At 37.9% G+C, this 17,715-nt stretch overlaps 1 protein-coding gene across 1 annotated transcript; it reads right to left on the bottom strand.

Moving 5' to 3' along the window:
• Positions 1-890: 890 nt before the first annotated feature.
• On the bottom strand, positions 891-17,715 carry LOC126765112 (modular serine protease-like). Its single transcript, XM_050482728.1, has 7 exons — positions 17,557-17,715; positions 11,146-11,419; positions 10,574-11,064; positions 9,503-9,653; positions 7,179-7,369; positions 3,138-3,243; positions 891-1,591 (listed from the first exon to the last, which is right to left on the bottom strand). Exons 1-7 carry the CDS (start codon positions 17,627-17,629, stop codon positions 1,120-1,122), a joined length of 1,758 nt encoding a protein of 585 aa, XP_050338685.1. The 5' UTR covers positions 17,630-17,715; the 3' UTR covers positions 891-1,119.

The following is a 17,715-nucleotide window of genomic DNA, read 5'->3' as shown; positions in this document are numbered from 1 at the left end:
CGCTATATGTATTATGCCGGTCAGCGACTACGTTGAGAGAGGCCATGCATTTATGATAAGCACCTGCGGACTCTCCAACCCCGGCAATTGTGGGACAAGTATAAAAATGGTTTCATACAAAGCATTTCAGCCGATACCAAGGGATAACACCACCCACCGAAGACAAAATTTTTAATGAAACGCTGAAAATTATTGAGGTTAAAAAAAATTTGCGATTGGAAAGTTACTGTCCGATTTCAGTATGCCTGCCCCACAAAGTATGGAAGCTGTTCACTGATTTGGTCAGAAAGCCAGGTTTTGATACCGGGTGTTGGCTGTTGGCTTTTGCGACCTCCAAAATAACCGCAACCTTGTTAAGTGGTGGCAAAACCGCAAACTCAGTATTCAAGCTCCCATTTACAACATCAGCAAAAGTCATAGTCGCGGTGCTCTATTGCAATGAATCGCAGCTTGCAAGACAGTCGGGACAATCGAATATTGATGGGTATAGTGGTCGTCTTGCTGGAAAGTACCGTGGCAGACAAGATAAACGTATGCCTTAAGGCTTCGTCGTTTTGGATTGAGGTATAGCGGTTACAGCTGAATACCATCATGAAGGCAAAGCACTTTAATGATCAGATGTCTGGATTCTTCGCACAAATGCTTCTCGAGGTCGGTGTGTCTGTCATGCTAATGCGTAACCTGGACTTTGTGACGGTACATCGTCCAGGCCACCATTCTTATTAAAAGAGCCAAAGGAGAGACGGTATTGTTAGCCCGAAACCCTGTAATACGCACAAAGTTACTCTTTTTTTAAGCAAAAAGCAATAAACGTCGTAATATTATTTACGGGCTGTGCTGCAATAAAATGATTTCTAGCTCTCTACGTCCCGACAGGAAAAACAATTACATAAGTTGAATCAAATCTCCCGTCCTGCCAGTCATCAAAATTTGTAAATTAATCTTTCCAAAACTCAAATTAAAATTATTTTGCTTTTCAAAATGAGAATATTTATTATTTTTACTTTTAATACTCAATTTGTTTTCCTAATAAACCGCCGGTCACACCGAGGTACAGCTACTCCATGTATTTATTTCTTTTACTTTCGAAATTTTTACATTGCTATTAGATTTCTACATTTACATGGATAGATTCATGTCAAACAAGGGTTCTTTGTCCGAGCTAATCCCAGTTTTCAGTGAGTCTGGTATTTGGTTAAACATGACGGCCACAATAGGCTCGTTTGTGCATTTTACATTGCGGCCGGGCTTAAAACTGAGTATGCCAATTATATAGTTCACGCCGTCGCTTTCGGCAATGATCCCGCTTCCACTATCTCCTTCGCACAGCGTTTCATTTCTGTCAAGTTTATATGCAGGGCGCACACAAATATACGTTCCATTCAAATTGGCGCCGCAGTTATGAGGAGGCAATACATCCAGTTCGGTTTTATAAAATACATCTGTGACTTTGTTTGTATCTTTCGGCCAACCATGAAGAAATGCTTTTGTGGAGCTTGCAATGTATACGCTCTCAGTTATACATATCGGTCTTATACTCTTACTCAAAGTAAGTATTTCGCTTAGTTTTAGTAGGGCAACATCGATTTGTCTGAAGTGAGAAAAATTTTTGAGAAACATTAACCAGAAGTACTAGATAGAAATGATCAGGTAGTTGCTTAATACTAAAAGTATGTGCTTTCGAAATGTCTCCACAAAATTGTTTAAAATACATGGTGAAGGGTTTTCAATAGGAATGCTACAAAAGTAGACCGAAAGGAACATCAAAAGACGACACATTTTTCTAGCTCTTTCGACATTTCTCTTCAGTAAAGTATGTCATTTTATCATGAAAAGATATATGATCAAAAACGAATCGAAATTTTTAAAATTTACTACCAAAGTTCGGAGTGGCCTCAATTATACAGGTAAGAGCGGGTTTTCCAATAAGAGCGCAACAAAAGTTTTTTTTTAATAAAAAAAAAAACGGTTTGAGATAACAATGATTTTTTTTATTCCTTTAACAATACATTCGTATCTCCTCTGTGAGTCACCATTGCATCCCGAAAAAATTACGGTTTGGTGCGGTTTATGGACCGGTGGCGTCATTGGGCCGTACTTCTTCGGTGATGATCGTGACCGGCACGTTACTGTGAACGGGAATCACTACCGCTCAATGATAACCGAACACTTAGACAATATGTGGATCCAACAGGATGGCGCCACAAGCTATACAGCGAATGTCATAATCGATTTATTGTAAACCAAGTTTGGAAAACGTGTTATTTCCTGTTGGGCTACGTCGAGTCTATGGTCTTTGCCAACAAGCCAGCGACGATTGATGGACTTCGTACGAATATCGAACGTGAAATTGTAGCAGTATTGGCCGATTTATGTCTGAAAATCGTCGAAAATTAGGTTCAGGGTCTGGACTTCCACAAGCGTGCCCTTGGCGGCCATGCAAAAGAAGTCGAATAATTTCATTGATATCCCAAACCGTTTATGTTTTATATAAAGAAACTTTTGTTGCGATCTTATTGAAAAACCCGTTACAATAAATTTGTATGAACGGGCTTAAAAAGGCATCGGCTTCGCTTAAATACTGAAGAAAGCTCCCAAAGCAGTGGCGGCTTCAGAGCACTATTCACCGTTTGATGAATGAATAGTTCGTTAAGGGAATATTTCCGAGAATTTATAATAACTGTACACATTGCACTTATCATGAATTATGGTGAAACATTAATATTTAGTTCTTTGGGAAAACCGGAACTAATAGAATTCAGTTAATTCATAAATTCAACCGCATGCAACGGCAGTAGCACGAAAAGGGTAATGGAAAACGGAGCAAAAGGCTTAATTTTCCTGTGGCGCATAACGCCAGCCGCTTAATGTTGTAGTACAAAAGTTGTTGTTACATAAGGACATGAAAGTTGACACAACTATACTAAGTTGCTAAGGCTAAACTTTTTTTTCAGCTGAGCAATTGATTTATATAGTGAACTCAGGGAGTGAATGACTTGTTCACGATAGGGTGTATATAAACTATCGTCAGCAGTTTTTAGAGTTGTTGGGCCAGGAACGCTTGGTCAATTATGTATGATGGGGGCAACTGGTATAAAAGTTACTGGTACAAGCTATATACATTCACATATACATACCCTCCTGCGATGATCTCCGACACATTGACTGAATTCTCCGCAATTATCACGGCAACTTTGTCGACGCTAAGAGCTGGATCATCTTCAAATTGGACGCAATGTAGAGCTGCAATAAAAACGCATACAAGTATATAAATAACATGCAAAGAAGGGCTAATTTACTGAAACTCCACCCAATTAGGGTCAATTTAATACAGTCGGTTATGTATTTTTGGTAAAAAGTCCATAATGGGTACTCAGGTACACATAATCGGTATCTGGGCATTTATATTGCGCATATTGATGACATTATTAGTGTACATAATTTTTTCTTATGATATCTTAATGGGTGTATGATTTGTATACATGAATATGAAAGAATCAGTTGGATTATAAAATTGTATTATTTGGGAAGTGGATGAGGCCGATTCATCCATTGTAAGCCCCTAGGAGAGGAAGCCTTTTACGCACACAGAAACTCCTGAATGTTTCATGGCAATATCTCAATTTTTACTTGCACATACAAACGGACAGACAGAAAGTCATCCGGATTTTAACTCGCCTCGTCGCCCTAATTATTTACAAATATATAACTCTATATCGATCAACAACTAGTGGTACAGCGATACCAACAGACTCGCACGAAAATATGATGAAATGCCTTGGCGACCAAGCAAACGTCAACGCCCTACTTGAGTGTAAAGACTTGGATGGAATCACCAGTAAGGAAGAGGTTCTCTATGCCCTGCAAAGAGAGCTGGGAGACAAGGAGTTGACGATCTCAGCAATTAAGGGCATAAGAAAGGCTTACGGAGACACTCAAACTGCACTCATAAAACTCCCGGTTGAAGCAGCTAGACGGCTTCTACAAAGTAGAAAGCTGAAAGTCGGGTGGGTAATCTGCCGTATTCGGGAACATAGGCAGCCGCAGCGATGCTTCAGGTGTCTTGACTATGGACACACAGCTAAAGTGTGCACAAACGAGGATAGGTCTAGGATCTGCAGACGATGTGGCGAAGGTGAACACCAAGTCAAGGACTGCACCAATAAGCCGAAATGTTTACTCTGCCTGAAGGCAGGATCCAAAGAAACTGAGCATTTCACTGGAAGCGTCAGGTGTCCGGTATATAAGAAGGCAGCACAACAGGTCGTATGAGATTATTACAACTCAACCTTAACCATTGTCAAACAGCATAGGACCTGCTAAAACAGACGATCGCTGAAAAGCAGATCGACTTGGCATTACTCAGCGAACCATACAAAACCGGGCGGAGTGTAGATTGGTTAAGTGACACAAAAAATAAGGCTGCTGTATGGAAATGTAACCCTAGCTTCTCTCAACTGGAGTCTATATGCTCTTTTAACGGCTTTGTTCGAGCTAAAGTTAGCGACATATATATTTATAGTTGCTATTTACCCCCCAGCATCAACGAGGAAGAATTTAAGAATATTATCGACAGCATTGTGGCCGATGCCCGAGGTAGGACTAAATTGGTAATAGCTGGCGATTTTAATGCCTGGGCTATTGAATGGGGGTGCAAAAGAACTAATAGTAGGGGCAAAGCCTTACCAGAAGCTTTTGCTTCCCTTGATCTTGAGCTACTCAATACAAGTAACCAATGCACGTTCAACAAAGGCGGCCGACAATCAATGATAGACCTTACTTTCGTAAACTCAAGCTTAGTTCGTAGATCGCAATGGCAAATTAGCGATCAGTACACTTTCAGCGATCACTATGCCATTATATTTGAGGTAAATGCTCCGCAAACATGGCTCTACTTACAGACCCTAACAAGAAGTTCATGGCGACCCAAAACATTCGACCCAGACCTCTTCAAAGAAGCCTTTGGGCCCGCTACTCTGCCTGACAACTTGCGGTCGGTCAACCAGGCGACTTCATTGATTATGAGGCGCATTAAGAGTGCATGCGACATATCAATGTCGAAGTTGCCACGGCGCAATCATCATCCCCCCGTTTACTGGTGGAACGACACTATTGCTAAACTGCGAAAAGAATGCCAAAAAGCAAGACGCTTATACCAAAGGTCTCGTGGTATCTACGAATACAATTCTCTACAAGCAAGTTTCAAGGCCAAGAGAAAGCTCCTGAAACAAACTATCAAAAAAAGTAAACAGAAATGTTTTCTGAAACTCTGTGACGATGCTGAAAACAATGTCTGGGGGCTCGCATACTAGACTGTAATGGGGAAACTACGCATTCGAGGTCAAATGCCAACTTCCTCTACAACCCTGGACAGAATTGTTTCAGTCCTTTTCCCGACCCGACCCCAACTACCTCGAGAGATCGCGGTGGTGCAACAAGTAGAGTTCTTACCAGAAGTAACGAACGAAGAGGTTATAGTGGCATGCAATTTGGATTTAGGAAGGCAAGATCAACAATCGCAGCGGTGACCCTAGTAAAGACACTGGCGGAAAATGCCATTAGTGGGAAAAGATGGAAAGGTGGCACCATCAAATACTGTATGGTTGCAACCCTCGATGTCAAAAATGCCTTCAATACGGCATCATGGCCAAGTACTATACTAAGGGCGTTAAAAAACTTCTCTGTACCGGCATATCTCTACAACCTGATAGTCAGTTACTTCAACGATAGGACCCTATGCTATAACACAAACCAGGGCTACAAAAAATACAAAATCTCCGGTGGTGTGCCACTGGGATCTATACTCGGGCCCCTCCTCTGGAATATAATGTATGACGGAGTACTGCGACTCAAAGTACCGGAAAACGTACATATCATTGGGTTCGCAGACGATATCGCGGTTGTGGTTATAACAAAGCACATACACGATATAGTTACGATTACCAACAGGACAATAACGTCAATAAGCGATTGGCTCGAAACTAACGGACTGAATCTAGCAAGACCGAGGCGGTACTCATTACTGGCAGAAAAGTTCGAGAAGTTGCCACGTTCAGCACAAAGGGAGTAAGCATCACTACACAACCGGCAATTAAGTACTTAAGTTCAATGTCTTACAAATGACAGGTTACCGCATAATACACGGAAAGAAATTGCAAGGGCAGAGACTCATCGTCACTGGAAAAAACGGTGGTAGGAAAGCGAAAATGGGCGGTGGACATTCCGACTGATCCCCAACGTTGATCCATGGCTAAACAGACCGCACGGTGAGGTAGATTTCCACCTAACTTAAATCCTCACAGGACATGGCTGCTTCAAAGCATATCTGAAACGATTCGGACACGAAAGTAACGACACATTCTTTTATTGCTCGAAATATAATCACGAGAGGCAACACTTAAAAAATGTGTTCGGTGTAGACCCAACTCCTGATAACTTGGTAAACCAAATGGTCGAATCAGTAGAGAAGTGGAAAGCTGCTTGCGAAGTGGCAGCCAAGGTAATGAAATCCCAACGTGCTAGCGAACAGCGGCGGAGAAGAGAGCCGTTAAATGTAACGAACAACCACGACCCAAACACACTAACATTGACGTGCCGGGAAGGGTTGGCGACGAACAATGTACAGGGGGGGTTATTAGACCAACAGAGGTGGGGCCAAGTAAATGCAACTTGTAACTGAATGCATTACGCATGAGTATCACTCATCCATCCTCCCGACGTAATACTTGACGGTGGTACCGGGGGGAACGGTACAGGACGGTAGGAGGTTTAGTTCGGATTAAAGTTCCACACTGACATGGGGCCCAGGCTTTCGATGCTTCCTCCTCATAAAACAAAAAAAAAAAGAAAAAATATCGATCTCGATTAGTTGTAGTTGATGCAAACCACTCGCAAGTGAACAAAACTATTATACTCTGTAGCAATATGTTGCGAGAGATCAAAAATCGGGTAAAAAAAGCTTCCTAATATTATGCTATTTTTTAATGTGGATGCGGAATAAATCGGTCCCATTCACCCAGCTATTTAGACACACTTCAGTTTTATATGTTGAACTGTGGATTCACTCGTTTTTGATATATCTCTCTCTATTGAAGTTAATAATATTGGAGGCAAATACCAAAATCGCTCCCATTTATTCTTTCGAAGATTAGGGAATTTGAAGGAAATATTTTACTCACCAGTTATCACAATACTTGGAGAGACAATAGTACCTCCGCACCTTTCGTTCAAATCTGTTTTGACACCTACGTGCCATGGAGCTACTGATGCGTTATCTGATGCGTAACGACCGCAAATCGGTTCACAATTGGCTTTCCTTTTACTCCATTTTCCATCAGTTTTGCAGGTCATTTCATAGGAAGCAAAATCGCTGATTAAAAAGATGTACAAAGTAAGTAAAATAAAACAAGAAAAAACGTTAACTTCGGATGCACCGAAGCTAAATACCCTTCACAGGTGCATTTTTGTTAGTAACCATGTGTTCAGTTTGTATGGAAGCTATATGCTTTACTTAACCGATCTGATCAATTTCATTATTAGATTACATTGTTGCCTTAGAAAATAATATACACCAAATTTCGTGAATAAATCTTGTCAAATGTGAAAGTTTTCCATACAAGCATTTGATTCCGATCGTTCAGTTTGTATGGCAGCTATATGTTCTAGTGGTCCGATATCGCCCGTTCCGACAAATGAGCAGCTTCTTGAAGAGAAAATGACGTTTGCAAAATTTCAAAATGATATCTTAAAAACTGAGGGACTAGTTCGTATATATACAGACAGACAGACGGACAGGCGGACAGACAGACGGACATGACTAAATCGATTCAGCTCGACATACTGATCATTTATATATATACTTTATAGGGTCTCCGACGACTCCTTCTGGGTGTTACAAACTTCGTGACAAACTTAATATACCCTGCTCAGGGTATAAAAATAATAAAGCACATGTTGTATAGTATAGAGCCGAAGTACAGTTAAAACCTCAAACAACGAAGTCGTCTAACTATGAAGTCGCGATATCGTAAACTACAAGCAGAGAACGTTTATCATAGAGAAGGTTCACGTTTCTGATATCGTAACTTTTCGCAGGGGGACTCGGCAGAGATGAGGGAGTTTCAACTGTTAGGATTTTTCCTGCCGGACTGGCTGTGGAGAACTTCCTCATCTCAACCGAGTTAGCCAAAAATATTTTTACGTTCTCCGCGCTGTGAACCTTCTCTATGATAAACGTTCTCTGCTACAAGGAGCTTTCCAAAGTAAACAGGAATGTAGCGCACCCTGGTGGCACCATCTATATGTCGACTAGTGCGTTAGAATCTGCTATCTTTACCGATTGTCTTGTGAGAATTTCATGACATTTCATAGATTGGAAGTGAAGTTATTGCGTTTTAAGTGTCAGCATGTTTGTGTTATCGGTGCGAAAATGAGCTTCGAACAAAGAACCAATATTAAATTTTGTTTAAAAATTGGTAAAACTTTTACCGAAACGTTTCACTTGATGAAACAAGTTTATGGCGATGATTGCCTATCCCGTAGCAGAGTGCACGAGTGGTTGCAACGTTTTCAAAGTGGTCGTGAGAACATAAATGACAATCAACATGTGGGCCAATCACAATCCGTGATCACCGGAAATTCCATCGAAACTGTGCGTGGATTCATCAAAAATCAGGCGAAATCATTATTGAAATTCATGGAAATGAAATTGAACTTCTCCAAAACATCGATTTATCGCATTTTGACCGAACACTTGGGCTTACGAAAGGTGTGTGCACGGTTTGTTCCGCACAAATTGACTGACGACCAAAAATTGCTCAGAATCCAACATTCGAAGAACAGATTGTGACCGATTATTTGACCAAAAATCACATTTTAGCCATTAACCACACCCCGTATTCACCTGATGTGGCACCACGCGACTTCTTCCTTTTCGGACAAATGCATTTTTCCATGAAAGGAAAGATTTATGCAGACGCTGAGGCCATTCGAAAGGCTTGCACCGTCATACGAGCTAAAACACTCGTTCGACATGCTTTTGGACCGTGCAAAATACTGCATTGAAGCAGCAAGAGACTATTTTGAATAAAATAAATTGATTTTTCCGAAAAAACCTTTTTTTCTGTTTTTTTTTAAGTCCTATTTACTTTGCAACGCACCTCGTACAATACCTATAATGCCATAAACTTAATTGGATGAAATAAAAAATTTTGAGAGAAGGCGCTACTCTTACTGCATGAGCTACAAAATGTTTCCCTCAAAAAAATGTAATACTATTGGTAATGTTTTGATAACACGACTGATGCATCCTGTTCAGAAAAGTTTCAAGAGCCAGTAAAACGAGTAAACATCGCCAAAATTCTGGAGAAGATACTTTAAGACATTTCAAAATACTTTATTATTATATAGTCTGAGTATCTCTCAGCCTTTTAACCATAAGAATCGTAATACTGTAGAGTCTATAAGAACTTATAGTATTAGATCGGTAATACTTTATACGAACCCTAGTTGTTCCGGCATTTTATAACTATCAGCACACGACACTTTCGCAATCGTATCAGGTACTATTTTGTTACAATCAACCTTCGATCCTTGAAACGAGCATAGGGCTGTTGTAGATTTGCTATTGCTTAGGATTCTTTCATCGCAATATTCTGAAAAAAAATTTAAATAAATTAGTAAAGGAACACACCTTTTTATGAACTAGATACTTATGATATAAGTTCCGGTGTAACCGAACTTTTATACTCTCGCAATTTGTGGGTTATAAAGATGGAAAAATATGTTCAGGTAACGAAAAAACTTTATATTAAATAAAAAAAAAAAAGCTTGAAAATGAGTTGAAGTTTAGTTTCCGACAAAGCGTGAATGGTTAGAATCATTCATTACTAAAAAGTACCGCGAATTTTATATTTATAAACATACAAAATGTCTGACCTTGTCTGCATACGAATGGGATATGAGTACCAATATGAGGCAACAAAAAATTCGAATTTCGAATACTGGTAACCCGCGAAAATTCAAAATTTGCGTTTAGGCTTGCACAAACCTCGCGTTTATAGCATTTCCTTTTGTCATTAGTCTAAAGTATAATCGAGAACTTATGACAGCAGTTTCTCGCTTTTAAAAAAACATATAAAATGTCAGAACTAAGCACTAATACAGTTTGTTATCTTAACGATCTGTAACTTTGGCACCCCCCACCTGCAGATGAAATCCTGTATCTCAAGAACTACCCGACTAATTTTATCCCAATTTGTTATGTGTGGTTACATAGCCATTCCTATTACATACTGTGAAATCGGAATATATCGGGATAAAACTTTGTACAAGTAGTGCCCTTAGGGTATTTATTCTTATATTCAAAAACTTTTTTTGATAAAATTCAGTCACTGTTCTCATGTTCGCTATCGGGGGGCTTGAAAAGTACCTAAAATGTCAAGAAGAGCAAAACTGTTATACTCTGTGCAACAAGTTGCGAAAGCATAACAACAAAGCAGGATACAAAAAGATACCAATACTCGTATACACACACACATACGAATTCATACGAATTATATAACTTTATACTCACTTATGCAATGCGGTAGTGGGGAATTCCATGTACCATGTCTTTCACATACTCTTCTCTGTTCGGAGTAGTTTCCATGAAAGACGAAGTTATTTCTACATTTAATAATAATGCGTGTGTTGACGGGAACTCGTTCCTCAGGATAAATGATATAATTCTCGAGCTCATTTTTTATATAATAATTTGAATCTCGTCTAATTAGACAGCCCTGACTTGGTGTTGTAGATACCGGATTTTTTCTTACATTTCTACTCGTACTACAACCTTTCTCATCTGAATTATCATGACAATCTTTTATGTTATTACATTTTTTAGTTTGAGGAATGCATCCACCAGAATCGCAACGGTAATGCGTATCGAGCGGACAAGGCCATAAGTTGCATAAATGTGGAAATTCGTCACTGCGATCTTTAGGGCAATCGATTTCTCCGTTACAAAATTTATTTTTTGGAATAAAATCGCCGGACTCACACGATTTGAATTCTTCAGGATTTCTTCAAGAAAAAAACACACACACATATTTAATTATTAAATTAAGTCACGAAAGAACTTTAAGCTTTAGCAAGAATGATTACTCTTTATGTATGTTGCAATAATATTTCCACTCATCCGATTTGTCAGCGCAATCGAAATTGTTATCACAATGGGCCGCTAATGGAATGCAAGCGCCATAATTACACTGCACATGATCATTGGGACACTCCTGGTTTAGACAGGGACTTTTTGTGATATCATTCCACAAGAATTCGTCAGAACCATCTGGACAACCCTTTGTGCCATTGCATACTTCCAAACAGTCGACAGAGGAACCATCAGTACAGTTGAAGCCCTCGTCGTGATCGCATATTTCTACAAATAAAAAATAAATAATATATTATTATTTAAATTTATTTTCATTCGATTACAAATACATTAAATCTTGATTTAGAGCTATCAGTGTATAACATGTGGGTAGAAAATCTTTAAATTGTGGGCTTGGCCCACAAACTACCAAGGCAAATCGACAAACAAGCTGAGAAGGAGTTGTTTTAACACCGCCTTATATAGTGAAACAATCTTCAGAAAGAAGAAAACGAATACGAACCTTTATCTTGTTTCTAACCAGTCAAAGTTAGTTATGTGCTATAGTGGTCCGAACTGAACGATTGGAAAATGTAGCAATACTTTGGATAATGATATTGCCAAATTTCGTGAAAATATCTTGTCAAATGGAAATGTTTTCCATACAAGGCCTTGAATTGGATCAAGCGGTTCCACCAAATGAGCAGCTTCTTGTATAAAAAGACGTGTGTAAAATTTCAAATTAATATCTCAAAAACTTAGGATACAGCTCATAAGGTTGATCGTAGGATCTCCGACGTTCTTTCTGGCTGTTACAAACTTTGTGGCAAACTTAATATACCAGGGTTCAGGGTATGAAAGGGTTACAAATAAATTGATTATTCAACTAAAACGTGAATGGATTACAATCATATTTGGTATCTTATTAACATATATTATAGGCCATTGACTCATTTTATTTAATTACCAGGTCTGGCTTTGAGTTCGAGACATTTACATATATTAAAATCAATTCACTAAATTCAAATGAGAAATAACTGATATTAACTCAACGCCAAGGTTATAAGAAGAAAGCTAATCAGAGATCGCAAATCTTTATATTAGGTTCTAACGTAGGCACAAATTATGTTTATGAAAACATTTACACTCAACTTCAAAATTATCACGCATTTGGATAAGTGATTGAAACTTATTGAAAAGTCTTTTAATCGGGAATATTAAGTTAAGAAAGGGGTTCGAGATGATCGAATAAAGGTCGTAGATTATTCCAAGACAAATTTCGTGAAGGTCGTCCAAAATCAGTACTTGTCTCGGAAACTATTGATGTTGTGCACAAACCGATGCAAGATCGTCGTGTGACCTATCGTGGGATTGAGACAACTATGGGCTTTGGTGGAACCAGCATGCAATAAATATTGCTTGAACATTTGATTGGAGAAAAAATTGTTCACTTGAGATTCCGCACAATTTTTTGTTCGCTTAAAACAAGACTCGTTGCGATTGGTCGAAAGAAATGTTTAAAAAAAATTAGGGATGATAAATCGCGGATTTATACGTATGAGCCCGAAAGTAAATAGTGATACACCACTATTTTTGTGCTAAGTAGTTGTCCTTCAAGAAAGCACGAAATCCAACCGCCGACGACAGATCCACTCTTCATTTCTACATTGAGAAGTCTCACACATCGACTAAAACAACGGTATTTTTGAGCACTTCAAATATCGATTTAATAAGGTATCCACCGTAAAGTCCTGATTTGGCACCTATTGATTTCTTAATATTTCCATACAAAAAAAAAAAACAAAAAATGAACGTTCAGGACGCATAGTTTGGGGACATCACAATCAGAGTGGCGAAAGTGCTTCGACAATTGGTTCAAACGCGCGCAGAAGTTTATAGATCGCAATGGAGAATATTTTGTAAAAACAATAAAGCGATTTTCGATGATTAATATTTATTTTTGTTCTCTTATCCCGAAATACAAAAGGCAACTTACGTATGCATGTATGTATTTTATGGAAGCTGCAGTAATTCGTGAACTGATTTTACACATTTCCGACATCAAACTATATTATATCTAATATTATTCGTTCACTTAATTTTCATTAGATATTTTGCATATCGAAATATAGTATATTTTATATATAGTAAATATAAGGTATTAAGTTTAACGGAAGTGAAATTCGTGTATAAGGTATATAGGAGCTACGGAAATACTTCATTTAAGGCATAACTACAGATTGTTATCAAAAAACGACGTTCTCTCAACGGAATAAAGTCAAGTGGAAAGTCGGCCATACTTGTATATTGCGTGCAAAGATGGACTGATTGACATACATATTTCGCATAAGATTTATTAGAATAAAATATAATATACATAATCATTATAAAAATGTAGTTTATAGGAGTTGGAGTTATCCGTAAACTAAGTTCATTAGTTTTCGATCAATTAATCGGGCATTTTTGGCCGATGCATAGCCAAATCTTTGTATTTTTTTAATTCCTCAAAAGGTTAAGAGGGTCATCCCATGTGATGGGCTCACGAAATCGGCTTTCTTTTTTATTGATTGATTTCTTAACATGTCTAGAATACGGTAGTAAAGCGATGTAGATACAGCAGTTAGAAGAAGGAGCTGTGTGGAGCGGTAACTGGCTGACTTGGAACTTTAAACATGTTTTTATCAAAACTGTGTCGTTCAAACTCCATCGTATCACAAAGATGGCTTGATCGAATGATTTGAAATTTGAAGAGGCTTGCAAACATCATTTTCTCTTCATGAAGCTGCTCATTTCTCGTAACTGCCGATATCGGACCACTATAACATATAGCTGCCATACAAACTAAACGATCGGAATCGAGTTCTTGTACGGAAAACTTTCACATTTGACAAGATTTATTCACGAAATTTGGTATAGATTATTTTCAAAGGCAACAATGTAGTTTCCGAGCGATCAGAATCAAGGGCTTGTTATTCTGGCTAAAAAGAACTAGTAAAATATTTTCCTTTGGATGAAAACCACTGGCCGGTTACGTCTGCAGATTTACTTAAACTCATAGTTACTAAGAGAAATGCACCTATGAAGGGTATATTAGCTTCGGTGCAGCCGAAAAAAATTCTGAAAAATTAATTTTATAATAAATCATAAAATAACTGAGCTCTGCAAAAGCAAAATATATTTTTTTGTTGCCCTCAAATTTTGATACTTTCCAGTTTCCAAATTACTTATTTTTCACTTTTTAGTTTGAAGTGCTTCAAAAGTGTGTTTTTTGGTTTTTAAACTACAAGGTGCGTTCCAAAGAAGACATAATCTTTTTGAATCTATTTTCCCCCGTGGCACCATCTATATGTCGACTAATGCGTTAGAATCTGTGAAGTTATTGTGTTTTAAGTGTCAGTATGTTTGTGTTATCGGTGCGAAAATGAGCTTCGAACAAAGAGCTAACATTAAATTTTGTTTTAAAATTGGTAAATCTTTGACCGAAACGTTTCAATTAATGAAGCATGTTTATGGCGATGATTGCCTATTCCATAGCAGAGGGCACAAGTGGTTTCAACGTTTTCAAAGTGGTCGTGAGGACATAAATGACGAACAACATGTGGACCAAAATCCGTGATCACCGGAAATTCCATCGGAAATGTGCGTGAATTCATCAAAAATCAGCCGAAATTAGTATTGAAATTCATGGAAATGGAATTAAACATCCTCAAAACATCGATTTATCGCATTTTGATCAAACATTTGGGCTTACGAAAGATGTGTACACGGTTTGTTCCGCACAAATATCGAGAAGATGAATGCGCCGTCTCATCGATTGACGCTTGTGACCGATTATTTGACCAAAAATCACATCTTAATCATTAACCACTCCCCGTATTCACTTGATATGGCACCGTGCGACTTCTTTCTTTTCGGAAAAATGCATTTGCCCATGAAAGGAAAGCGTTATGCAAACGTAGAGGCCATTCAAAAGGCTTGCACCGTCATACTGGCGGCCATACCGGCCAACGAGATAAAACACTCGTTCGGCATGCTTTTGGACCGTACAAAAAGCTGCATTGAAGCAGAAGGAGACTATCTACATATATACAATTATATAAAAGAAAGTTGTGTTAGTTACACCACTTATAACTCAAGAACGGCTGAACCGATTAGGCTGAAAATTGGTGGGGAGGTGTCTTAGAACCAGGGTAAGGACATAGGATACTTTTTTATCTCTTTATGTTAAGATATAATACAACTCATAAATACAAAATTATATTTCAAATAATAAGCATTTGTTCAAAATTCATGTTTGTAGAAATCATTTGAATATATATATGCGTACAATTTTAAACAGATTCTTCCTCAAAACTAATACAATTGCTAAGTATTTGGAATAGTAGAAAAGAACTGCAACCAAATACGCAGTGCAATGGATTATAACTGGGTCAGTAATCAAAAAGACTGGTGTCACAACTTTTCCATCAGACTTTTTCTTCTTTCCACTAGTTCATCATGTGCAGTCCACTAGAACGACAGTCGATTGGACTCCAGTGGGAAATGATGGAGCTATGCTTATATTGTCACACACCGACGCAAAAATTCGGTTTTACTACAATTAAAGAGCGCTCAAACACATCTCAGAATCAGTTATTCGTTGTTTTTATTGGATTATGAACTTGCGAGGCACTCACTTTGCACATAGCTTTCGAATCTTTAAAGCATCACTGTCCTCGGTGCTCAATTCGCCAGTTTCCAGCTTAGCAAATATCTTTTCAACGGTGGATTTCCTTGAGCCCAAATTCAATAGTATTTTCCCCCAAAAAACAATGCTTTATTCTCACACGAAAAGCTTTATGATCCATTTGTTTTGTAAACTAACACAAGTTGATTCACAAAAATGCTATATCTTATTAACAAATAGTTATAATCCAAATAATAGAAATCATACAGATGGGAGTTTTAGTATTATCTATGTATCAGCCACAGTGAAGCGTGGACGGATCCAATCCTCTAGTTTTGAATAAAATAAAATTATTTTGCCGAAAAAACCATTTGTTCTGTTTTTTTTTTAAGGCCTGTTTACTTTGGAAGCACCTTGAAAAACTTTATATATATAACTTTAGTATGTATTAGAATTATATGACCTTAAGAGCGGCAGATACAAGCTTCCGAAATTTTAACATTTGTACGATATTTAAAGTCATCATAATATTTGATAAAGTTCCTTAAACTCGTTATCATTAGCTTTCAACCGATTTCAAAGGAAATAAACTTGTGCTGAGCACCACAACCACAGTCCCCAGTATCTACTGAGCTCAACACTTATATGTATGTATGTATGTATGTATGTAAAAGAATGAAATGAATTTGCTGTTCGGCCGTTTCGCGTCTGTGAGAACGTATGTTTCTACGACTGTATGGTATGTATCCAGCTATATATCGCAAGTTTGTACGATTCTATAGTATGTATCCAGCTGGGCATAGCTTGCTTGATCTTTACTTAGCAGGAATACGTTTTATATATTATATAAAAAATGCCAATCCCACTTCCAACTACTTGAAAAAACATTATAAAATCTCTTACGATTTCTATTGAGGAACTTTGCATATTTTTTGTGCATAAATTGAAAAATATTGATGGGGACATCTTTTGGTTCCAATAAGACAGCTACACAGTCAATAAAACAATCAATTTATTGATGGCAACTTTAGCTGAGCCCCGTCGTGGGCCTTTATTGTGTCTTCCAAGATTGTACGACATAACTCGGCTGGTCTATAATTGTGGGGTTATAAGAAGTTGTTTGTCATCGCAGATTAACCCGAGACGATTTACACCTTGTAAGAGAATATTAAAATATTCGGATGTTTTATGCTGACATGCGGTTCCATTACTGCCAGAAGTGATGTAAAGTTAGGGCTCTCGGCTGATGTTTATTCGAGGCAGCCGCCACTTGCCCAAAATCATCTTCAAAACAGAATCCTCTAAAGCAATAAAGCATAATTTGCAACATCAAACTGAGGAATCGTTTCCAGGCACGTTGATAAAGTTATTTGCAGCATTTTTTCTCGGCAGCTGTTGTGTGCCTCGATGAAATTTTAACGGAAGCACACATACACAAATTAAAAAAAAAAATTACATTATCCATAACCTGACAAATATTTCGAAAATTGTGCTCAAAACCGCACGGTCAACGACCAGTTGTAATGGACTTAAACGATTCATAACCCCGCTCACAAATTTTTCGGAACCAATTCTTTAACTGTTTGCACTAAAACATGAGATCATGCTGTAAAAATGAATAACTGGCACTTGTAAGTTAGTTTATCAATTTTTACGTAACCAAAATTATGGTACAAATTATTTTCAGCAAGTTTCTAATTTCACATTTTTCACTTCTTAATATTTGTGGCATGCTTTTTTATAGGCAATATTATTTTACCTTCATCATCATCAGCTCGTATGCAGTTCACAAAGAAAAGTAATATTATTAAGAAGAATTTAACTTTCCACATTGTTTGTAATACAATTTATATTTAATACTGATTAACACGTTTGCTTAAGCGGCTTTCCGACTACCGTGTACTGCAGCGAAAGTAGA

This window comes from Bactrocera neohumeralis, chromosome 2 (genome assembly GCF_024586455.1).
Source record: "Bactrocera neohumeralis isolate Rockhampton chromosome 2, APGP_CSIRO_Bneo_wtdbg2-racon-allhic-juicebox.fasta_v2, whole genome shotgun sequence".
NCBI classification, from domain to species: Eukaryota; Metazoa; Arthropoda; class Insecta; order Diptera; family Tephritidae; genus Bactrocera; species Bactrocera neohumeralis.
This window is presented reverse-complemented; position numbering and strand designations above follow the sequence as displayed.